Source organism: Oryzias melastigma, linkage group LG7 (genome assembly GCF_002922805.2).
Source record: "Oryzias melastigma strain HK-1 linkage group LG7, ASM292280v2, whole genome shotgun sequence".
Taxonomy (NCBI): Eukaryota; Metazoa; Chordata; class Actinopteri; order Beloniformes; family Adrianichthyidae; genus Oryzias; species Oryzias melastigma.
The window spans coordinates 2,575,508-2,600,660 of record NC_050518.1 but is presented as its reverse complement, the minus strand read 5'-3'; the positions used below and the strand labels follow the sequence as shown (position 1 = coordinate 2,600,660).

The window sequence follows — 25,153 nt, the reverse complement described above, 5'->3', positions numbered from 1 at the left end:
GCCTCAGATGTTAAAGGGTTAATTAATCTAGGCTCATAGAAAATGTAAAAGGAGTTTCAACGAATTAAAAAGTGCTGTCTCTTTGAGAGAGTAAAATAAAAATAATTTTAGTTACAAAAATCACCCAGTTTGAAGATATCGATTATTAACCTTTGGTTTCTATTTCTTCTAAATTGAGGTGTAATTGTTTAATTTCAAACAATAAAATTTAGAAATGTGTGTGTCGTGTCTACCTGGAACAGCAGGCTGGTGTACTGGCCGGCCTGCGCCTGCAGCAGCGTCCCGTCTCGGGCTCTGGTTCTGAACACCAGGCCAAGATACCAAGGGGTGGAGATGATGACGTCAGTTTTCAGGTCCCACCAGAGGGCGCTGTTTCCCAGGAAGCGATGAGGGTGTTGCATTGCTAACGATCAAATACGTTAAAAAAAAAAAAGAAAAAGCTCATTAGTGACAGACAGTCTTATATATTTCTCTAACGGAAATGAAAATAATGGAAATATAAAAAAGTGGGCACAAACACGAGATGCTAAAGAAATTCTTACTTTATGCTTTCTAAAATAACCATTACATAGTATTTACCATCCATCTATCCGTTAGCTAAACTTGGTGAATCCCTTTTAGATTTACATGGTTGCTGGAGCCTGTCCTAGCCACTGTTGGATAAAGCCAGGGTACACCTTGGACAGGTTGCCAGTCAATCACTAAGTTATTTATGTTTATCAAAATAAAGAATTAAAAAATGTGTCTAATTTTTGTTTTTTTATCCTAAAGCTTTTATGGACGGCGCTCAAAAATAAATAAATAAATAAAAAGCAGCACAGAAAAGGAATTGTGTCTTTAGCAGATATTGCAAAAACCCTCTTTCTGTCAGATAATCTGAAATAAAAGACCTAAGTATTAGGATTAAATACTGGTCGACTTGAAACAAAGGCACACAAACAAACAAACAAAGAAAAAGGCGAATCAAATCTAGTTTCCCAACAAGAAAAAAAACATAAATCTTTCCCAGCCTTTCTTTCAATCCCTTTTTCATCGTGACAACTGGGGTATTTTTTCACACTGTCAGATTTACAGGAACAAATTAAGTCCCACAACTTAAGAACATTTATCTTTGAGACCAAAATAACAACAGTTCCATTGGAGCCCAGAAGAATGCTTCAATATTTCCCCTCAGAGTTGAACATCTGTGATCACAACCGGGAAATGCCAGGAGATAAAGAAGACATGATCCACCCGGACTGTCTGAGGAAGAAATAGAGGGAGATTTTCTCTGACACGGTTTAATTAGTTAAGATGAAACCTCACATTAGCTCTTGTAATTGTTTCAATAAAATCTCAGAAAGTGTTTTGTTCAAGTACCCCTGGTTTAGCTACAAACATCCCCCTCTTGAGTCATGTCTTTGACTCTTCTGCAGCACCGTCTGACTTTTTGGTTTGAATATTTTAAATCCATTCAGCTCTCTTTAAAGTACAGAACGGTGGAGTGAAGTGGAGCTGAGGGGCAGTACGGTCTGGGAAGCTGGATAAGTTCCTCCTGATCTGGATCTGTACTGTAACTGAATCCTGTAAACTGGAACCGTAAGAATTATGTATTTTAAAACTTGAAGCTCCAACCGTTTCATGTAGGATTTCCGTCTTCTATGAAGCTTCATTCCTTTATTTTTCTTTACAAAATGAAAAACACATATTTATTATTATTTTATGAGATTTAGTCTCACTGTTGGGGTCACACTAGCCCTTGTGGGGGGAGGGTGGGCTACAAACTAGCATCAGAAAAAATACTTGTTGGATTCCTCTTTTTCAAAAAATAAATATTTCATTTGAACAACAGAAGTTACAAGCATTTGAAGAAAAAAAAAAAAAAAAAAATTTCCTCCCTCTTCCAAAAAAGGAAACCAACAAAATCCATCTCATATTAATATAAAGATGAAAATACAAATGATCAGTTTCACAATATAAAATACTCTTCATATTGTAAATTAGACATAATTTATAATATAGCATTTTTGGTTGATTTAATTTACTGAAGAATTTTATGCTAATTTGGAGTTCAGTGGATAATTAGGTAACGAGCTAGATTTTTCACTAAATTGGCCTCTACTAAAGGTAAAAGGTAAAGATACGGCTCCTTCTAGGTTTTGATCAGTAGAAAACGAGACCAAATGGCTTATTACTGTTAAAGGTTGCCACCCCCTGATCTTGATAAAATGTTTCAATAATCTATATGTACTGAGTTATATTTCCACTGAAAAACTCTGGTGCCTAAAGGGTTATAAATAAACATACAATTCATGAAATACATTAGAAATACATAAATTGAAAAAGAGAACCTGCCTTCCAGATCTAACCAGGACACTGCAAGGTTCTGTGAGTATTGGACCAAGCCTGGCAGCTGGGGGAGACTCTAGCGGCCCTACCTATAGTATGTTTGTGATGTCAGTAACGGTGTCGGTAGGTCCGCGCTCCCACCCGTGCCACGTAGCACACCACCAGGCTTGATCCAACAGTACGATTATCGCCGACTGGTATTTATACCCCACCTATAAACACTACCTGTAGACTAATGGTTTTAACTACAATTTTTTTTTGTGGCAAATTTGAATTATACACTATATGGTTGTTACTTGTAAACAAAATATGAAGAAAAATAAATGTAATTTTAAAAGTTTTCCCCTTACAAAAATACATTTTAAGCCGCAGTGCATGCTGGGAAACGTGACGGAATCTCGATAGGTATCGCGCATGCGGGGTAAGCGGTGCAACCGATTTGCTTCCGCATACAGAAAATGCCCAACGCGACGAGCTAAGTCTCGTTTGGCTGACCAAGATGGCGGCTTGAGCGGACGTTAGTTTTCAACCTGTTGCGCCAAATTTTTTGAAATGCCGTGGAAACGGTCTGATTAAATGCTACTTTTGAAATTATTACTGTTACAGACCAAAAAGGAAACAAAACCAGCTGTTCAATGCTATCTCTAAGGAGAGCAAAGCCATGGCTAGCAGCAGCAGTGCTGTTAGCGGTGTTAGCATGAGTAGACCCAGAAGGCTAATGCTGAACAAGACACTGTCATCCCGGACGAAGAAGAGTCTCCACTCCTGCCTCACGGTGAGAGGAGAAGCAGCGGTTGTGATGATGACATCGTTGATGTTCTTTCAAACCTGATTAACACCGGCTTGGATGCCACGGAGAAACTGATTCATGACAACTCGCTAAAATTGTGGACATCACTTGGGAAGACTGATAGAAAACGAAAACAAACCGAGAGGAATCATTCTCCAGTTTTCGTCCAGAACCTACCGAGACGCCGTGTGGAAAGCCGCGAAAAATAATCCCATCCTACAGGAGCGCCATCTCCGCTTCACCGAGGACCTGTGTACGGCGGAGCGGGAAAGCAGAGCAGCGCCGAGGCTTTGATCCAAGCAGGAGAAGAGAGGGGGAGTCGCCTACTACGCGGGTGGGCGTGGCTACATCAATGGTAAAGAGGTCGTCCTTCCCATTGCTGAGACTGAAAGGACTAACTTTCCCGAGCAGCTTTTTGATTTACATGAAAACATAACTCTTATTACATAACTCTTATTTTGATCTCGCGTGTTCTGCCAGTTATTAGTTTACAAAGGAACTTTAGGCTATTTTGGAGTTTAGCTCGTATTTGAGCAAAGAGCTAGCTTTTTGGCTAATTCGGCATCCACTATTCTTACTAATTTTTACCTACTAAAAGGTAAAAAAAAAAAAAAATCACATTTTGAGAGGTTCTAGTTTCTTTTTATACTTTTGCTTTTGATCACCCCCAAAAAGGGGATAATTAATATTTATTATTTTAAAAAATGGTAATGAATTATCCAAATTTCTTAAAGGCTAAAGTAAATCTATGCGGCTCCTTCTAGGTTTTGATCGGTAGAAAACAAGTCCAAATGGCTCTTTTACTGTTAAAGGTTGCCGACCCCTGGTCTAACTGATAAAATAAAAGAACTAACAAATTAGACAGCAGTATGACGGTGAATGACTAATACAAAATTTAAAAAGGGCTTTGGATGAAGATTAACTACTTATTGAGTCCAAGCCTCTTTTTTTCAATCCAATACAAGCTTAACCCTTTCATGGATAGAGGTCACTACAGTCTAAAGCTTTGATAGCAAATATACGATATACAGATACTAAGCAAAGAGATACTCCGCTCAGTTTATAAATTACAGTTCAGATTTGACGGGAACTAGATCCTGTGAGGATTAATGAGTTCATACTTTTGTTACACTATTCTCAGTTCAGATCGATTGTCTCTAACCATGAATCAATAGTTTAAAATGGCTATTTTCTGTATGTCAGAAATGCAAACTTTGTGGAGAATTAATTCTATAACTTATGGTTACACCCTGTTAAAAGTGTGTATCAAATTTGATTTAGTGGGTAAATAAATGTATAATATTTTAATAATATTTTTTTCTGTAGAATCTTGTCAATATCTTCTCATCCTAAACATACTTTGTTGTGAGCAAAAACTTTGCAAATCACTCAACGTATCATAATTGATGCTATCTATATATCATAAAACAAAAAATATTGAAATTTTTTTGTGGATTTTATCAAAAGTTTAGAAAACTTCTTAGTTTAAAAAAATCTGTGTTTTTATTTGTATGAATAGAGGGTTTTACAAGCTTAAAAATGCAACTGAACTCATACAGATGAATCGAACCAGAATAATGAGTGAACATCAGCGTCTCACCCTGGCTGCAGTCCTTTCCTCCATGTCCCACGGGACAGTCGCAGGAGAAGGTCTCCCAGCTCACGCTGCAGGTGCCCCCGTTCTGACACGGGTTAGACTTGCAGAAGGGGTGTTTGGCGCTGCAGCCTGGAGGCAGCAGGAGATTGATCACATTTAAAAAGACGTATTATGTGCATCTATACGAATGTAGCGACAGGAGTTATGAAGATACAAATGTGTGCATGCTCAAGTAATCATTATTAATCATAAACACGTAGAAAAGACAGTTTGGTTCCAAGCAAGCGTGTACATTTAAATATTTAACAGGTACAAATGTTGAGATGTTTTTATTGCATCTGAAAATGTTAAAGAGGAATCTCAAAGAAATGTTGCATATTTATATACACAAAATCATGTATAATCTTTTTATACTTTTTCCAGATATTTAATCATGAATGTTTTTTAGTAACTTAAGCTTTAATGCAGGATAAGGATTTGGAAAAATCTCTCAAAGGTGTGACATTCTCTCTTGTTTTGATGTAAATGTATTTTCATGTTGAGCTTTTTTTCTTATGATGATGCTGAGAATATTAGCTTTGATGATTTAACTTTATGCAAATCAAAGCTTCAAAGCTATAAAAAATGCAGAAAATAATGTTTGATGCCACATGTTTTATCAAGTTTTATCAAAACATATTTGATTTTTAAAACCATCACCCACCAGATCTCAAAACTAAACAAATTAATGGAGATCTAATGACAAACTAAATTGAGATTTAGATGTCTAAATACTGTAATTACTCATTTTTTTAGTTACTACCGGTTGAAAATGCAACATCAATCAAGAGAAAATGAGTAATGCTGACCAGGGAGCGTCCCGTTGTTGGCGATATATCCTGCAAGATCCAATGGCTTGTTGTCAATGTGGAGCTCTTTCATGCAGCCAATAAACTCCCTGGTGCCAAATGGGAAGTTGTCTGGCACATTGGGAACTCCACCCAGGAATAATGGACCTGTCAGATCCAGAGACCTGCAAAAAACAAAAAAAACAAAAAAATATGAGAGGGAGGAAAAAAACTCAAGGGAAAACAGAGATTTAGGGATGAAATACTGGATTATTCCTCCAAGGAATGGAGGGGAGGCATCAAAAAATGAAAGTAAGGAAAATGTACGACATGAAAAGAACGCTCTAACAAACCTGTGTCAGCAAGGTAAATGTTCAAAAGAATCCAATAACTGAAGGAATCAGATAATCGTCGGGAGGGAAAGATGAAGAGAAAAAGGTGACAGATAAAGAAAGACAAACGACTTAAATAATTCTACTGAAACAAATATATGAAGAGAGGGAAATGAAGAAAAGGCAAAAGCTAAAATGAGTCAGAAAATACTCTAGATGTTAGGGGACGTCGGCAAATATTAAGGCATAAAAGCAAAAAGAAAATTGAAAGTTGAAACATCCCAGAGGATAAAACTGCAGAAAAATGGGAGCATTTCATTGGCTGGACCTTAAGTGGGGGAGAAGAGTGTAAAAGTGAAGGAAGCACAAAGAGTCCGACTGAAAAAAGATCCAGATTAAACAACTAAAAGAGCAATTATAAGAGAATGTCAAGATTAAAAGAGTTGTTAATGAAAATAATGTTTTCTGTGTTTTTAACATGTTTTTGTGGCGTTTTGCTGATGATTGGGGTCATTTATTTAGAAAATTCATCCTGAAACTGTACGGCTGGATAGCTCCAATATTGATCATCATTTTTGTTGCACTGGTAATGTGAGGTTGGGGATGTGATGGGCTGAAAGCTAGTCGGAGAGAGTGGAAACAAAGAGCTCTCAGCAATGGGAAGGGGAGACGGGATTGCTCCGCGTCTCGTGCATAGAGTCAATTCAGCAGAGACTGAGAGAAGGATGATGGCTGACGTTCGTACGAAGGGAGAACATGGAGAAGATGGCTATTTAGATGGACGATTTCCTGGTGGAGGTGCAAAGAAAGCGAGCAACGCATTAGAAGAACATGGATTATTGAGCAAAGACGGAAAGGTGCGCATGTCTCTAGAAAATGATTCGCATGAAAACGAAGAAGATGGAACATAATATAATGTTTTCATCATTTCAATAAAACCTGAAATGTTCATCTGGATTTGTCTGCATTTCTTGACCAAAAGTGGACCCATTACCCATCACCATTCTGTCTGTGACGGAGTAAACGGCGGTCTCCAACAGATGCCTGTTTCTAATACGAGGCTGTCTGACACACTATTGGAATAAAAAAAATGGAAGACTATAGGAAGATATAAATAATCATGACTGAAAAGACCACTTGTTTTTGACGTCTTTGTGTTTTTTTTAGCACATGTTGATGAATTGGTGAGTGGATCTCTAAGCCGTGAGCATAAAAGGAACGATTGCACCTGAGGGTTCCTGTGCGACAGAAGAGCAGAAATCAATAACAGGAGAACAAACATGAACAAGCAGCCGACCGAGTCAGTGAGTAATAAAGTTATCGGAGGAACAAGAAAGGCGTGTCCTGACACGAAACAGCTGAGGTTTTTCAAAGCACAATTCTCCTTTAGTCACTCTCTACAACAGAATCTAAGATGTTAGATGTAAGCCTTTTAAAATGTGTTTTAAGTAGCATGTTTTTTGAGGTTAGAGAACATCTTTTTGGTCTTTTTTTAAACTTTGCCTTGTCAGAACTGGAAGGCTTCAGTGTGTAATTAGGGGAACATGCGTAATACTGAAAGCCTGAACAACTGCAGTGATGTGCACCAGCGACTGCAGATGTCATCCAGGCAAGGATGGGAAACAACTCAGAGTGAGTCAGAGCTGCTGGGAAACATCACTTCCAGCATTGATGAAATTAGCATTTTTTGTGGTTAGGGGAGAAGTATAAAAATTTCCAGAGTATTTTTTAGTATATTAAACATTTGCCTGAATTAACTCTTAAAGCTGTAATCTAGTGACCCAAATACGGCACTGCCAGCTGGCCAAAGAGCTGCTGCACGGTGATGAGCTTTATTTATGTTCTACTCAGTGAAAATTACCTTTGAATATGCATTAAGCTCTGCGATCAGTCTGAGATTATCTCTAATGAAAGTTATCTTTACAACCACGTCAGTATATCCTGAGTAAACACCAAACTCGGCCCAGAGTAATGACTGCACTGAGCCTGTCCTCAGGTGCACCAAAGGTTCAAAAAAGCTCTTGAGTAAATTTACCTCCATGGATTGAAAATGAAGGCCTCAGGGATGAATGGTGACGCTGTAATTAAGATTCTCCACTGAGAAATAAGGTTTGGCTTCTAAATTAGCTTGTGACTTATTTGGCATCATTATAAAGTCTCATATCAGCAGCTAATTGTTTGTTAATTGGGAAAAACATTGACCACAGGTCTGTGAATGCACCTGTCCTAGTTCAGAGCAGTTGAAATGATCTTTTTAAAGTATTGCATTTAGGCAGCATTCTTTTACTTTATGGCACTGTAATTCATTTGGGGATTAAGTTCTCAGTTGTTGTGGAAAACATACATTTTTGTGAACACTGAGTTATTTGCTGTTCAAATGGCTCAGACAATAGTGAAGGAGGCAAAGCTGTAGGAAATGCTCCCAGAGCTTATCTAATTCAAATTGCTAGACTGTCACAATGTTGGCAACAAGAGGGGGTGACTTAAGATTCGCCCATGGACTGATACCGTGCAACCTCATGTGTGCCCGGGTGGTTAATGACCGATGTCAACTTTTGGAGAAAAATCGTCCAGTCGACATAAAATTTCAGCTTTTTCTAGACACCTCCACAGCCACCGCATCTATTGATTACAAATGCCGTTATGTGGCCACCTGAAAAACCTGCATTTATGTCGCCAAGCAATGACATTTTGTAGTATGTGACGAAGTCTTATAGAGTGATTTTTGTGGCACCATATTGCAAGCAAAAGTCACAGTTTTGAGATCAAAATTTTCTAAGTTGCAAACAAAATGTAAAGTGTTGCAAATAAAATGATGAATCAAAAACTTTCTGTTTTTTTTTGCATTTGCTAACTTTTTTTTTGCTTTAAAAAATAGCTGCGAAGAAACGTTTTTAGATGCGTAGTGCCTCATCTCGCTGTTACCCTATCTTTGGCTTGAGAAGAAAAAATATTCATTTAAAAACTCTAGTCCATTTATACAAATTGGAATGAAATGCAAGTGCAGCTGCACGGAGATGAACCTGAGACGTTTTTCTATGGAGTGATTTTTGTGAAACCATATTGCAAGGAAAAGTAACAGTTTTAAGATAACATTTTTGTAAGTTGCAAACAAATTATAAAGTGTTGCAAGACGCGGCATTGCAAGGCAAAACACCTGATTGGATCGAATCTAAACCAATCAGAAGGCTGTCTGGGGTGGCACAAATGTAATGCTGAGAAAATATTCAACACAAAATCAAAGATAGGGCGAAAGCGAGATGAGGCACTACGCATCTAAAAACGTTTGTTCGCATTTTTATTTGTTTTTTTTAAACTTTGCAAACGAAAACATGTTTTTGGAAGCTGCAAACGGGAAAAAAAGTTTTTTAAAGCAAATATTAAATGTTTTATTTGCAACCCTTTACATCTTGTTTGCAACTTAGAACATTTTGATGTTAAAACTGTTTCTTTTGCTTTCAGTATGGTTTCACAAAACTCACTCCATAAAGTCGTACAGGAGTTTCATCCAAATTAAATTTTTTTATTGTGTCTTTTTTTGTGTGGTTGAAGCGGCTTTCTTCCTGTGCGGTGGAAGTCAATTAATTTGGAGCCCATAAAAGGGGGAGGATCTGAATGTGAAGGGGGAGGAGCTGTGTAGTCAGTGTAGGTTTAAGTCAAATAAAGAAAAATGCTGTTCCTGGACCTTTTGGACGTCTGCCTCCTGTGTAAACCAGGCCGCTCTGGTCACACTACATCGTGACCAAGACCTTTCTATGTTCACTGCTTTAAATCATGCTTGCTGTTTAAATGCAAATGATGAAACCAGACAAAAACAAGCAGCACTCACTTCTTATTGCTGGTCTGTTTCCCCTGCGCTGCACAGCTATAATTTCCCAGCTGTGTGCCGAAGCGAAGCGACAAGGCCGTATCACAGTCGTCGATGCTCACCACAGCTATCTTTTCATCTGATGGACCCTGAGCTTCTCCAATCATGCTGCGTTTGGGCTGAACACACACAAACACACCAGATTGAATTTATGTCCAAAGAAGCAGACAAGAAGAAACAACACATGAGACAAGTCAACATGCAGGAGATACAACAGCAATTATTCTCTACACTACAACACACCAGATACAGACTGAACGCAGCAGATCAGTGTCTAAACTGGGACTCTACAATTTGTCAGGAAGGGAGATGGAAAATTTTCCATTAGTCTGACAAGAAAAGAAAAGGTAAAAGCGAAAAGAAATTGCAAATAGGTAAGAAAAGTGGTGTAAAAGCAGATGCCACACTCGCTCTTCTCTTGTTTTGTGGTGAAGAAAAGCATGGAAAGGAAAGAATAGGAGGAAAAAAGGCAGAAAGCTAGCACATGTGCACCCAGACACACACTCATACTCACATAGCGTGTAGCTGGCTGAGGAAAATGAAACATGAAGAAAATTAAAGGAGATATGCAGCAAATCTGCATGAATAAAATAGTGGCAAGCGAACACCCACACTGTAACACATCATTTTAATTCAAAGTGCTTTTCCTGCGCGGGAAACTTTTCTGCCGACGCTTCAGAAGAACAATATGCAGCAACTGAAAAGCAAACTATCACTGCGGATTTACTTTCACTTAAATCGAGACGTACTGAATCAGACAGACATCTGAGATCAAATGGGAGTTATGAAATAAAAACGGTGCAGAGAGAACTGAGGTGCTGGGATGTCAAGTAAACACACCTTATTGTAATAATGGATGTGAACGGTGTGCCAGTTTCCATCGCTGACGCCGCCAGGCAGGAAGGGACTCACCTGAGTGGATGATTCACCTGCAGGCAGAGCAGGAAGGTTGCATTAATCCATGAGCAAAAACACACGGAAATGACATCTTCCTCATAAATAAAATCTGAAATAAAAGTATATTTCCCTTTTTATATGAACGCATGTCTAAAATAAATTCAGCTTTATTGTTAGGAAGGCTGGCAGCTTTAACCCCCTCAGGGTGCAGACAGAGATGGGACTTTACTGTCTCAGAGGACACATTTGTGAATTTTTACACAATCTGTCCAGGTGCGTGGCTCAGACAAACACATATGGGCTCTATTTGCATTCCTTGAGGGAACATGAACAGTGCTTAAACACCAGCAACAGTAATACCTGTGGAATACTTGAAAACCACTTGTCCGTCTTCGATTTCCAAGGCGATAAAGTCGTGTTTCTCATTGAAGCGCCCATTATAGAAGAGAAGACCGCTGCTCTCCAGAGTGGCAAAACTGGAGAAGATGAACACAGAAAACAGTTAGAATGTATTATGTGTATTATTTTTATTCTGATAGATGTGTACTGTCAACTTTGGCCAAAATATTGCAAATTTTAAATGGACTGGCATGAAGATTTATGCTAGCAAGACACAGAGCTATCATAACCAGATGGGGGGGTCAGGGGCGGAGCAACTCAGCCCAAAAGCCACGCCTCCTCAGAGGAGATTTTGGAAATAGAGGCTTCATATCAACATGAAAAATGTATCTTTAAGACATTTGGGTTGTGGAATTTTGGTTAAAAACTTCATAATTATAATTAAAACTCTACTTCTTTTTTCAAAATAAAAAACATGTTATAGGGGGACTTCATATATTAAATAAATGACTTGAACATGATAAAAAACAGAAGCAAAAAGTATTTGACGTGACAATGAAGAACTGAAATACACAGCAGACTATCAGCTGTGGATAACTGACATCACAAACCCTGTGGGGATGACAGAGAGACCATGACCAAAAACCAAACTAAAGCACTCAGTCCTCTTTATTTCACAGGTAAAAGCCCCACTCTGATCATCTTTTGAGCTTTTAATACAATTTTTGCCAAAAAACAAACAAAAAAACTTGATAAAGCACAGGTCATTTTAAGATGTACTCAACATTTTTCCATGTACTTGTACAGTGAAAATGCAGATCAATATTGGAGCCATCCAGCCATAGAGTTTTCACCAGATTCCAGCTCTGACGAGGACACGAAGACATACACCGACCTATCTATTTGTCTGCATGTGGATGCATCAGAATGGAGCAGAGCAGGGAGATTGTGGCCCGCCCAGCATATTTTGAACATCTTCTTTTCTTTTTCCAACCCCATTTTTTCATATGCTCCAGATTCACAACAGTTTGAATAAAGAAATACTCAGAAATTCATTTTTAAGCTTAATTTTCCTAATATATTTATTCCATTTACAGTAAATGATACAAAAACACAATTTTCCTGGCAGTGGGTCTTTAAAAACTGTGTAATATGTTTACCCTGGGTATAACACACCATTGACAGGCTCTATTCTCACTTAGACACAAACATTCTCCCTCTTAAAATTAGCCACTGAGTCCCTGACACTTTTCTCGGAAAATTGGCTTCCCTCCCATTAGAAAGGTGAAATGGAGGAAATCCAATCTCATAAAGAAGTCAATTATATATCTATAAATCCAGACAGCATTCAAGCAACCAGATAATATATGTCTGCCAGGAGTTATTACGTCCTAAGAAAGAAGTAGTTATCCTCTTTGCATTAAGTTAAAGCCAATTTCCAGATTTGTTTTTCACAGTTTACTGCGTAGCTGCAGGTCATGTTTTTCATTTAGTGTAATACTGAAAGCAAATGTAGAGTGGAGCATTGTATTAATTTGTCAAATAAACAAGTTTCAATCAATTTATTGTGTGGTTAAGCTGCTCCCTTGTCTACACCCCTCAGAGTTAATAGCCATGCAATTTTTCTGGAAAAAAACAGAAAAAAGAAATCCCAAAAAGCTGAACAACATGAGCTTTGTTAGCAGAGATGATGAGTGGAGTCAGCAAATCAGGGATAAAGAAGCTGAGGGAATGGATAAATGCAAGGACTGCACTTCACATGTCAGCATTTTTCTGATTACTCTTTTAGAAATTCATTATTTGAATCTAAAATCTGCACACGAAGATTAATTTAAACCAACTTCGTCCTAAAAGGAATCAAATCCTGTTATACTTTTATTTTAATTCTTAATCCTGGAAGTCCTTCAGCTCAGCAGTAAACCAAGATTTTAAGAACAAAAATATGTTACATTGGTATTTATAGCACTAGATTCTTTTTTTTTTCTTCTTTTTTTGTATAATTTCCCGACAACTGGAGGGTTTGGATTTCATGTTCCCGAACTGGAAAGCAGCAACGCTCGTGTTTCATCTTGAATTGGAACTACATGACAGCTGCATTATCTCAAGCAGCTCCACCTTAGCAACCTTCATTCAATGATGTCATCCATGGCAACCATCAACCCTCTTGGTCACTCTCAGGACCACTTGAGATATCCTCTAGACAACCACTCATTCTGAAGACGTGAAGAAGCAGCAGGCAAACAAAGGTGGGGATGAGCACGACAAAGAACATAAATGAAGAGAAAAACTCCCAACAAAGCTGTAATACTAACTGAACTGTGGGGAAAAAAACATAAATAACACAAATTCCTATAAAACAAGACCTATAAAAAAATGTGGGTACATTAATGTAGGTTTGGGAGGGATCTCAAATAATCTCTGTCCTCACTTTCCTCCATAAGCGGCAGGAATTCTTCTCCTTTGTGGAAACATGTGAGGCAGTATGAAGGAGATCAGATGCTAGATAAAAAAAGATAAAGTTGAAAGAGAGATGACCGTGGAGATGTTACTGAAACCAATAAATTGACAGATAAAAGAGGAGAGTGTAGAGACAGAGCGCGTCCCTTTAGAGAAAGATGGAAGCAGCGAAAGGGAAGAACTATGAGTAACAGGATCGATTTCAGACGGAGATGAAATAAATAGATTAAAGCAAAGAGGGGAAAGAAAGAGCTCAGAATCAAGGAGTGCTGATGAACTTCACTCTTTCAGAGCGAGACTGAGAGAGTAAAGAGGTTTAACCATTTCCTGCAGCTTTACACTTTTAGAGAAGAGGGAAAGGGTGACCTCCTCATATACTCACGTTAAAGAGATGGAGAGGTGGAACCGCTGCCTCAGGCCTCTGAACATGACAAATGACTTTGGCAGGAAGGAGCGGGCGGTGACGGTACAGTAGGGATGCTCGTAGCCTCCTGCGGGACAGGCGCAGCGGAAACCTCCTCCAGAGAGCTCCTGGCATGTCCCTCCGTTCCGACACACGTCGGAATTGCACTTTCCATGGTGCCGGTCAAACTCACAGCGGTCACCTGAAGCGGAAGACAAACCGTGTGATCTACAGGCAGAATTTCATTTCCCGCTTTCAAATACAAGACATTTCCAACCCTTAAAACACTCGGGTTATTTCTTCAACACGATTCTGGGGTTACTGATGTTGGGCTACACTTTTTGGGGGGTTATAGTTTTTTAGTGTTCCAAAGGTAATATGTGATCATATATATATGTGGTAATAGTTCACTCTGAAAGGCTTAAGAAAATCATGGTAAGGTTCCTTTACAGCTCATTTTTAAAAAACCTTAAGTCAAAAAAACTTCTTCTTGTTAACATGTAATTTAGGATGTTCCACAAGTTCTTTTCTCTTTTATTCTTTGTCTTCATCAACATCAGGGGTCTGCAACCTTTTAGGGCCAAAATAATTCAAAATCAACTTTTTAGAGCTTTTAAGTGTATTATAATGATAATTCCTCAGAAAAAAACTCTTTAGTGCACCAAGGGTAATATATAATCATGTATAGGGAAATGGTTTACTCTGAAATGCTTAGAATACTATGATATATGACCTTTAATGCTAAAAGAGTCATTACGTTTCTTACTGATTAAAACCTAATAAGAGCAGCAAAGCAAAGTCTCACTTCAACGTTTAGAAAAAAACACTTCATTTATATTTTTGTGGCCATTAACCTAAACAAATGTAGTTTTTAATATTTACAATAATTACATTCTGATAGTGTTATTTATTTATCATTCAAATTTTATTTATTCTACTTTTGACATAATGGCTAATACGTTCCTTTCAAAATAAAATACACTGTCAATAAGATCTGTATTTATTTGAACAAATATTTTAAAAGTCAAACATGACATTTTCTATTATTATAACTTGGCTACATCCATTTATTATTGAACTTAGCATAACAACATTGGTGCAGAATATATATATTTTTTAATCTGTTCAAGTAAAAGTAATTATATACTTAAAGACTTTGCATCTAAAAAGCAATTCAACACTGTTGTGAAGCAGAAGATAAGAAAATGATCTTAAATCTTACAGATCTAATAATTAGTAATAATAATAATAAATCCCTTTGACGGTAGACAGTACTTTAACACCTTTTACCATCATGTTGATCACTTATCTGGAGAGTTAAAAATCTAAACATGAAGGAAAAGACCAGATTAACTCAAATTAATCAAAACTAGTGACACATTTATTTATCGTATTTTTTTCTCCTGTTTTCTAGCATTTCTATTTCAGTGGAAGACAAAAGAAAGACTAAACTGCATGTTTGCTTGCAATTAATAATTAAAAATTGCCTTGGCAGTATTTTAAATCGATACAAGTATATCAGTATTTTTCAGTTTTCCTTCATATTCTTCCCATTAAAGGTAGTTTTTCCACTGTCACCTTCTGCTTGCTCAGTATAAGGATTATGGGGATTAACTTGATTAAACTTGATGATAGCATAATTAATACAGCTATCTGATGTTTTTTTTATATATTTGTGAGCGTTTTGAGACAACCTTATTTGTGGACTCGTGCATAATAAGAATTGAAATATAAATGTTAAATAATTCATATAAGCAGTTCTAACCTCACCTGCTTTGAAATAAATCTATTAAAACACAATGATGCCAAGAATCCAAAAGTTATTTATACCAGTAGAACTTCAAGATTGATGTCTTAAATGTTAAATTGAATTTATTCTGATTATATATTTATTGTTTTTCGTTAAAAACCTTTAGGACTCTATCATGTTGTGGCAGTTGTACAAGGGACCATCCTGGTACAAAAGCATTTGCTTTCAACAGACATGTGAGGAAAAAGATGCTATGAACTCGTCCTAAAGGACTCCTGTAAAAATGAGTCTCTTTTTATTGATACACTGGAAAACTGTGTCAGATCTCTTAAAAACGATACATCTTCTTTAAACAGATTTCACCTCCAGCATCAAGCTCCAACAAGCACTGGGTATCGGTTCGCTTTAATATCGTTTGACTTTCATAATCCTCGTCACGGCCTCATGACTTGCATGAAGAGTTTTAAACGTCGGCTGTAATCCAACCATCAGAGAGCAGTTGCTCATCAAAAGCTTTTATCCAACCACCAACCTTTAGGTGTGCTGTCAGCCAGGCTCAGATTACTTTGTCCGACGTGAATCCTTTGAAACACACGGCTGAATTTCATTAGCGAGGCTCTTATCAGCTGAAAGTGAATCACTGAGGAGGGTGGGGTTTTAAAACAAGAATTTACATTTGATTGTTCCTGAGGTAAAACCAGATTCTGGACGAGGAGCAAAATGAGCAAAAGTTGCCAAAACTGACTGAAATAAAAAAAATAATAGTAGTAAGTCAAAATGTTCTTGAACAATCACCAAACAAGTCAGCTGTATCCTGGAAAAACCACTTAGAAACACGACTGAAGAAACAGATCTAAAGCTTTTGTGTTAGCTGGTTTGTGAAACAAATCTGCAAACACATGTTTAACAATTCTACAAAAACACAAAATTGAATAATCTGGCATTAGCCTTCATTGAACCCTTAAATGCTTAGTTTTATGCTGTGTAACCTCATTCCACACTTCTGATTTAGGATAGTAAACAATCTAACATCTCCTCAGTGCATGAGAGCGAGCGCTATGATCAGTGTTCTAAACTCTAAATATTAATCAACATATTTTGGGACCTCTTTTGATATATCCTACACACAAGAATTCTGGACTGAAACCCAAATGAGAGAAAAAAAAACAATTATTCTAGCCTGGAACATTAAAAGCAAGACTTTGTGTCACTGTTCTAAATCCCACAGATGAACGATCTGAAAGTATTTTATTCTTTTAGTATTCCCTTTTTCTTGATCTCTTTGAAATACTGACTTTGATAACAAAGTCTTATTTTTATTTAATGATTAAATCATAAACTCTTTTTTGTCACACATTAAAAGATTCTTGAGGAATGCAGTTTTTCAAAGTCTTCACAAAAAAACAAACAAACAAAAAAAAATGGTGGAATTTCCTTTTTTTCCAACAACCAGATCACTATTGGAACTGATTAGAGATGTCCAGCTCCGATTACCTAGTTTCAGACTCAATAAGAGTAGAATAGAACATCAGGGAGTGGATGTATCATCATTATATTATCATCATAGACATCGCAATACATTTCAAGCTTCTCATTACGGATAAATACTCTAATAGAAGTCTCATAGATCATAGCATTTTATTGCCGTCAGTTTGAGCAGGAGGCGCACAAAAACAGTTCAGTGAAATCAGTGAGATATTCACAGATTTGTACTTCCAGCCTCAATAACTAAAAAAAAAAATGTAACACTTATATATTTTTAGATCAAATCAACCCATTTATACACTTGACCCAAACACAATATAAAGGTTAAACTGACAGAAAAGTGTCTGTATTGGTTTGTCTTAATGCAAACAACAGCATACAAAAAGTAAAAAATAAATGAGTTTTTGTTTCTTTTTCGTGAGAAGGACTCTCTACGCCAAGAAAATCTGATCATCAAGTACTGATAGGACAAAAGATGAATCCACGCTGACAGCAGAAGATCAACAGCTCAAGTAGAAAATGTTGATTTTAGTCTTCAAGTTTTTCTTCAGTACTCCTCTGGTGACTCCCAGTAAAACACAACAATCGGAGCAAAAAACTATTTTTGTCTAAAAATGTCCACAAGTGAAAATTACTTGTTTTATTCAGCTTTCTGGTCACATTTTGATCTGTTGTAATTGTTGCACCCTTGAAAATAGACAGAACTCCGTCTTTGTTTTGACGACTTTATTCACCCAGAACTGAGTGTTTTTTTTATTTTTATTTTTTTATTATTATTACTTTCTCTGAGGCAGCCGGAGCAAGAGAACGTGATCGCATACACATCATCATAAACACATCTCTCGCCTGGACACGCGCACACTCCAACAAAAGGGGAAATATCCTGCTGCGTCTAACAGGTATTTTCAAAATAAAATAGGAAATAACTAAATTAAAGAAATGATTCTCACAATACTGAGGCATAAAAAAATTATCCTTATGGTTAAAACATTTCTCATAGACAATATCTACATTAAAATAAATAAACTAAATATGTCCAGTCTGCAACATAATCAACAGTCTTTTAATCATGATAATGAATATGCTTATGATCGATATAAGCTTGCTTCCTCCCACTCCCTTTAAAGCGATCTACTTGTGATTAATTATGTAAGATGTTATTTTAGGTATTTATTCAGTCATTATTTTAAGTAAAATCTAAAAATTCGTGTCGTTTTCTTGGACAAAGTTTGCGTAGCGTGACAGGAGTTCCTCAGAAATTCACCTCTGAGTTGTTGGTATGGAAGTAAGCCTCTGCTGATGTCCCATCATCCTTCACTCTTCCCTGCTAGTTTATACAACCCCCCAAAACCTCAGCCTAACATTAGCGGAGCAGCAAAAATGGGAACCATATTGGAACTATCCAGTCACTTGTCAACATGGATGAGGAAAATGACAACATTCATGGATCTATTTGTCTGCAGGTGGATGCATCAGAATGGAGCAGAGCAGGGTGACTTTGGCTCACCCTTTTCACTTGTTGAGTCACAAAAGAGAACTTTTTTAAACAGTGGTTTTTCATCCTGATTCCTCCCAATTTGAATTTAGATAAACACTTAGGAATGCAGTTTTAACCTTAAATGATTTAACGTATCTCCTCTATCATGAGAACATTTTACGAGAACATGCTAAAAACACAGTTTTCACTGGAATGGGCCTTTGAGGGTTTCAGTTATGAAGAAACAAACATCTAAAAACAGAAATTAATTAATAAAATCCACAGATTACTTTTCTTAAATGTCATTCCCTTCACTTCTAAGTAAGAGAACTCATTTACCTGCCAGTTTTTTAAAACTGTTTTGCTATCTTCTGGTGGCTCCCCATTTCAAGGGTCACCACAGAGAAGAAACTTGCTCTTCAGGTTTCTGGCTGGAGACTTTTACTGATGTAACCTGAATGCAACGAAGTTTGATTTTAAACCAGTGACTTGAATCCAAGTTCAGGGCAACACGTCTGCTTCAAAGCCCAAGTGTACAGTACACATTAGCTATTAATGTATATATAAAAATGTAATTTCACAGGCAAACAATTTTGATTTTGAAATTTAAAAAACACATAAAAATATTAACTGTAATCAGAGGAAACTGTAAATTGAGCTACGTTAAACGAGAAGTTTCCCTGCCTCGGTTTCTGATTCAGAGAGTTTCTTGTCATTTAGATAAGATGGAAGTTTATAGATTCAGAAATGCCATCAGCTGTCTGCAGTCCCCACATTTCTGAGGACCACTAATCTGCTCAGGAATGGATATGTGACATTTACAAGGCTGGTGTTGATTTTAAAGACGGCTTCTTATCCCAGCAGTGTATAAAATAACCTCTTGAAATGTTAAAGGTTAAACAGGTGCTTCTTTTCCCTATAGACAACTGCATTCACTGTACATCAGAAATGTAAATGGTGTTGGATGTGCGACGCAGCACGCCGCTGATTTCTGAGGAGCTGCTCTAAAGCACTTGTTGAGCTGAAATGTTGCCTGATTTTCATCAGATTAATGCAAACCGACACAAATTGATTCACCTGCAACTTCTCAACAGAAAGAACAGACATTTTTTACTCTGTAAACCATTTGAAACTTACAAAAATGAAATACCTTGCATTTTGATATTCAAGATATTTTACGTTGTTTTAACTTCTCTTTACTCTACTATTAACGTTTCTAAAAATCAGATTTTTTTGCCTCATTAAGAGCTAAGATCTTGGAACATCATTTTACTCAATATTCTTGACAATGAAAAAAATTGATTTAAGACGCAAAAAATGCAATTTTTGGTTCAATTTTTTAAAGATGTTATTTAAAATTCAACAAATGTTGACAAATTAAACCAGGGATGGGAAAACGTTCTTACTTGTAGGCCACAAAGGGTTCTAAAATTTGTCAGGAGAGCTGGACCAATTGTGGCATTTTGGTAATTCACCTTGCAAAAGAAAGAAAACACAAAATTTGGATTAAATATGTCTTAATCTTGGTTAAAAATAACTCTAAAACATAAAATTTTGAGTTGTTGTTCTTATTTTAGTGCCATTTTCACCAATGGGTTGAAGTTTCTCAGGGAAAACCCAAACTCAGGGATATGCTGCGTTCATGGAATCATCGGAAAAATGACTGTCAGACTTGAAAATCACACGTGCACATCAGGAAAAACGACAAATATCAATGAATGCAGAATAAATTTCTACACCTGAACAAAGGTGAATTTATTTGTAGTGTGTCATCTATGGGAAGAGACCTGAACTACAATGAAAATAAAACATTGGAATCATTTATTCCAGTTTGGTGGGACAGATTAAATAGTTTAAATGGCCACATGTGGCCCCCCGGCTGTAGTTTGCTCACCCCTGAGTTAGACTGACATTCATCTTCATCATTTCGGGAACAAAGATTTAGCTTTATGTTCAGATTAAGTGCTGGTTTGAGATTTTGTGAGGACTTATTAAAATAAGCAAACGTACTAAGATTCTCATTTATTTCACATTTTATTCTAAAAATAAGTCATTTTCTTTATTTATTCATTTTGCTTTGATCAAAATTAACATCAAGTAGGAATATAAAAACCATAAAAAAATTTCTGGGATGTACAATACTCAATTAGAAGTAATTCTATCTAAAAGTTGTTTTTTAAAGCTTGTTTTTCCCTTTTTGGTGGTTTTACTAGCTGCTCGGACAGATAATTTTACTACTTCTTCTTAAAATTACCATTCGTTTCCTATTTTTACGCCTCCTCTTCTTGCAGTGCAGGATTTAAAAGGTGTTTGAACAAATAAATAGCTGGGATAAAAGTATTTCTCTGTTGTCTCTGATTCTGTTGATTCAGCGCTGACTGGACAAACAAAAACACAACAAAAGAGAAATCTGCAGATAGAGAACAAACACAGACTTGGCTGCCAGTCAAGCAAACACTGGTGTCTCTCAAGACTGAAACACCCACAGCGTGCAGGGATGCTCGTTTGCTTTCCACCTTTCCTTGAGCACATTTGGACAAACACAGTGTCTGACATAAAGCAGCTGCGCACAAAGAACACCCACACCGATGCCCTCTCCATAGCCACCGCAGACGGGGTTCAAACCAGCCTCAAGACAAACGGCTCCTCAAGGACCCTGTTTGGAAATCTGCTGACGGCCTCAAACAAGCCCAAACTGAGACGAGCATTCATTTTTTTTTACTAGTGAATGCAGTACATATTTTCATTTTTTTTTTAAACAAATAATGTTTTCCTCTCTTCTTCTCAACACACACATGTTCACAAAGGACATGGATCATCGCCCCCCTCCTCCAGGCTGTCTGGCATCATCATATCTCTGCTTGCACTTTGAGATGCTTTAGATGCCAGGAAACCCACTGGCAGAGTCATCACATCTTTAAGGTGGCACAGACTCATTGTGCCACAGCTGTGAGTCAGTAAATCCTTTTTTTAAAAAAATCATTTGAACACAAATATTAAAAGACACACATGAGACACCCCGGCACTCATGAATTGTTAAAACTCACACTCACAACTCACACTCAAACAGGACCACAAAGGCAAACAAAGAGGAGGAGAGAACCACACCCGAAGCTAGAAGAGTTCTGAAAAGTCCAAATCAGTCACAGAACACAGGATGGGAACCAGATAATGGAATGTGAGGCCAGATTTACATGTATCATTGGAATAGAATAGACTAAGCTAAGATAGACTAGACAAGACTAGACGAGGGTAGGTTAGGCTAGACCAGACTAGACTAGACTAGACTAGAATAGGTTAGGTTAGGTTAGATTTGGTTAGGTTAGATTTGGTTAGGTTAGGTTAGGTTAGGTTAGGTTAGGTTTGGTTTAGTTAGGTTTGGTTAGCTTAGGTTTGGCTAAACTAGACTGGACTAGGCTAGACTAGGGTAGGTTAGGCTAGGCTAGACTAGACCAGACTAGATTAGAATAGACCAGACTAGGCTAGGTTAGGCTAGACTAGACTAGGTTAGGTTAGGCTAGACTAGACTAGACCAAATTAGATTAGGACAGACTAGGTTAGGCTAGGTTAAGATAGACTAGACTAGATTAGGCTAGGCCAGACTAGGGTAGGTTAGGCTAGGCTAGACTAGACCAGAATAGACTAGGTTAGGCTGGACTAGACTAGGTTAGGTTAGGCTAGACTAGACTAGACCAGACTAGATTAGAATAGACCAGACTAGGCTAGGTTAGGCTAGACTAGACTAGGTTAGGTTAGGTTAGGCTAGACTAGACTAGACCAAATTAGATTAGGATAGACTAGGCTAGGCTAGGCTAAGCTAGACTAGACTAGATTAGGCTAGGCTAGACTAGGGTAGGTTAGGCTAGGCTAGACTAGACCAGAATAGACTAGGTTAGGCTAGACTAGACTAGGTTAGGTTAGGCTAGGCTAGACTAGACTAGACCAAACTAGATTAGGATAGACTAGACTAGGCTAGGTTAAGATAGACTAGACTAGACTAGGTTCGGCTAGGCTAGACTAGGGTAGGTTAGGCTAGGCTAGACTAGACCAGAATAGACTAGGATAGACTAGACTAGGCTAGGTTAAGATAGACTAGACTAGCTTAGGCTAGACTAAACTAAACTAGGCTAGACTGGACTAGACTAGACTAGGTTAAGATAGAATAAACTAAACTAGGCTAGACTGGAATAGACCAGACTAGACTAGGGTAGGCTAGGTTAGGATAGACTGGACTAGACAAGACTAGACTAAATTAGAATTGGTTAGGCTAGGCAGGCTAGACAGGGGATATTACCTTGTTACAATGGTTTAAAAAAAATGTAATAAAAAAAGACAAAAATACACTCCAAAAAATTAATATCAACAATATTTATTATATAGTGTACCAAAGATTTTAAAAATGACCTAAATTGACTTTTGTTTTCTTCATTTTCATAAAAGGTATCAAATCATTCAATCCCATGCAGTCAGCTTATTTTCCAAATATTAACTTCTCCATTTACTGTGCTCGTATCTCAGCACCGTTCATTAATTCTCCATCCCATTTTTCAGGACACTATTTCTCCTCCTTGGCTCTCACTCCTTTGCCACCAGGCATCTTGCACATTTGGCTGACAAACACACTTGTTCACACCACCGAATCACCCCAAAGCACACTCTCACACTTCCAACTCGGCTTAAAAAAGCCCCCGAGCCATTTAAATGATCACATCTGTGTCCTCGATTAGCCTTCCCCCGTCCTCACACGCTTCCCACACTGAACATGTACTCTCATTAAAGCGCACACAACAGGGAACAAATTAAAGGGGAAAACCACACAAACACACACACACACTGACACATAGCCTCACCTTTATCAGCCGCAGCCATTCACCCAGACAGACCATCTCATTAATATTAAAACAAATAAAAATACAAATAAACTCATGAATTATGGGCGTGTTGAGACCTTTAAAACAGACCTCGAAAATGCACAGAGTAAACATATACGTGCACTCAGAATGCACACATATCTGGGACTCGGACAATGAAGGTTGAAGCAGCAATTGTGATCATTTTCATGCTGATCGTCTTTTTTATTGTTTTCAACTCATGAAGTGGTTTAGTGGCCAGCAAAGACACAAAAGTCCATTTAGATCAGTTTAAATCTTTTAAGCTATTTGAAAAGCGACCTCAGTGCTCCTTTAATTGTTATTAAAACATTTTAGCCAAAAAGTTTAAAAAAAAATGTCATTACCTAGGATATAATTTCTGATGAGTTGCAGAAATTTGCCTCTAAGTTGTGGGACCATTGGCATGGAGCAACCCCGTACCCCCTTCCCCTCCCCGTAGCTGAGAGCTCTCCCTCTAGCTAACAGCCCCCTCACTCAAACTCAAACTTTATTGATTTGTATAGCGCCTCTCATTCCGTTGAAACACAAGACGCTTTACATAAAAGCAAATAAAATACACATTAAAAAAGCAAAGTCTTTAAAAAACAGGACATTTACTCAAAATAAACACCCCTCCCTACCCTGGTTCCTCAATCTATCTACCCAGCTCCCCCAGCATAAACCTTAACAACCAAAATGAACAAAGACTGAAGAATTAACACAACCCTAACCTAACATTACTGGTGCAACAAAAATGGCGAGCAGTTTTGGGGCTTTCTAGCCGTACAGTCTGAACCAGATGCCAGCTCAGATGAGGAAAATAAAGACATAAATTAATCTGTCTGCAAGTGGATGCATCAGAATGGAGCAGAGCAGGACGTTTGTGGCTCATTTTCAAACAGTTTGAACAAAGAAATCCTTAAAAAATGCTCATTTTTTTCTTCATTTTCTTGACACGTCCTCAAACATCAGAAATCAACAGTAAAAACACATTTTTTCTTGAAGTGGGGCTCTAAGATTCACACTGAGGTGAAGCAGTGGGCGTTCCCTGAGAAAGAAAGCACTTGTTTTCTCACTCGCAGACCCTTTTAATGAGCACACCACAAGTGGGGAGAACACACCCACGAACCACAGTCAGACAAAGGATCAGACAAAGACTCAACGCAACACGCTCACATTTGAGTGGAAAAAATCTTTAAACCTTATATTTTGAGTTTTGACTAACCGATTGTTTTATTTCTCCTCACTGTGGCTGATGGGAGTTTTTAATAATTTGTCACTTTTTTAATAGATCTGCAACAGTTGTGCTTTGAAAAAGCAGACAAACTGTTTACTTATTTAATCAAGAAAAAGCTCTTATGTGTTTATTTTGCACATATTTTTTTTAAATCTAAATAAAAGGCTGAGATTTTTTAGAAAATGGATTATATTTACCACTAATACAAAACAGCGTAATTTGCATTTCACACCAAGAAAAGTGGTCCCCGTCCTCTTTTCGGTTGTTTAAACTTGGAGTTCTATTTTTGCATAGCTCCTCTTCCTCCCTTCCTGCATCCTCATCTTCCTTCCTTTTCGATCCAACCTTCACTTTTCCATCTCCCTCTTTATCTAAAGTAAAGTCTCTGTTTCTTTTTCATCCTTTTCCGCTCCTTCCTTTCCTTTCTTCCTCCACGTCTTCCTAAATGCATTCACGCCAGCCCTTCATTCACGTGGATGTTTTATTCATCAAAGC

At 37.5% G+C, this 25,153-nt stretch overlaps 1 protein-coding gene and 1 long non-coding RNA gene across 3 annotated transcripts in view; one reads left to right on the top strand and one right to left on the bottom strand.

Annotated features, from left to right (window-relative positions):
- celsr3 (cadherin, EGF LAG seven-pass G-type receptor 3) overlaps positions 1-25,153 on the bottom strand; it is a 126,135-nt gene that overhangs the window by 55,363 nt on the left and 45,619 nt on the right. Inside the window, exons 4-11 of one of the 2 annotated variants that reach the window (XM_024292383.2) lie at positions 13,818-14,040; positions 11,000-11,115; positions 10,583-10,671; positions 10,257-10,271; positions 9,704-9,861; positions 5,564-5,727; positions 4,719-4,844; positions 234-403 (exon numbers count right to left, since the gene is read on the bottom strand). In XM_024292383.2, coding sequence (XP_024148151.1) covers positions 234-403; positions 4,719-4,844; positions 5,564-5,727; positions 9,704-9,861; positions 10,257-10,271; positions 10,583-10,671; positions 11,000-11,115; positions 13,818-14,040 — 1,061 coding nt within the window. The remainder of the gene's footprint in view (positions 1-233; positions 404-4,718; positions 4,845-5,563; positions 5,728-9,703; positions 9,862-10,256; positions 10,272-10,582; positions 10,672-10,999; positions 11,116-13,817; positions 14,041-25,153) is intronic. The other variant, XM_024292384.2, reaches the window with a different exon arrangement.
- Positions 2,794-5,754, top strand: LOC118598934. The gene is made up of 2 exons (XR_004948161.1): positions 2,794-3,473; positions 5,511-5,754. It is a non-coding gene; the product is annotated as an uncharacterized LOC118598934 (long non-coding RNA).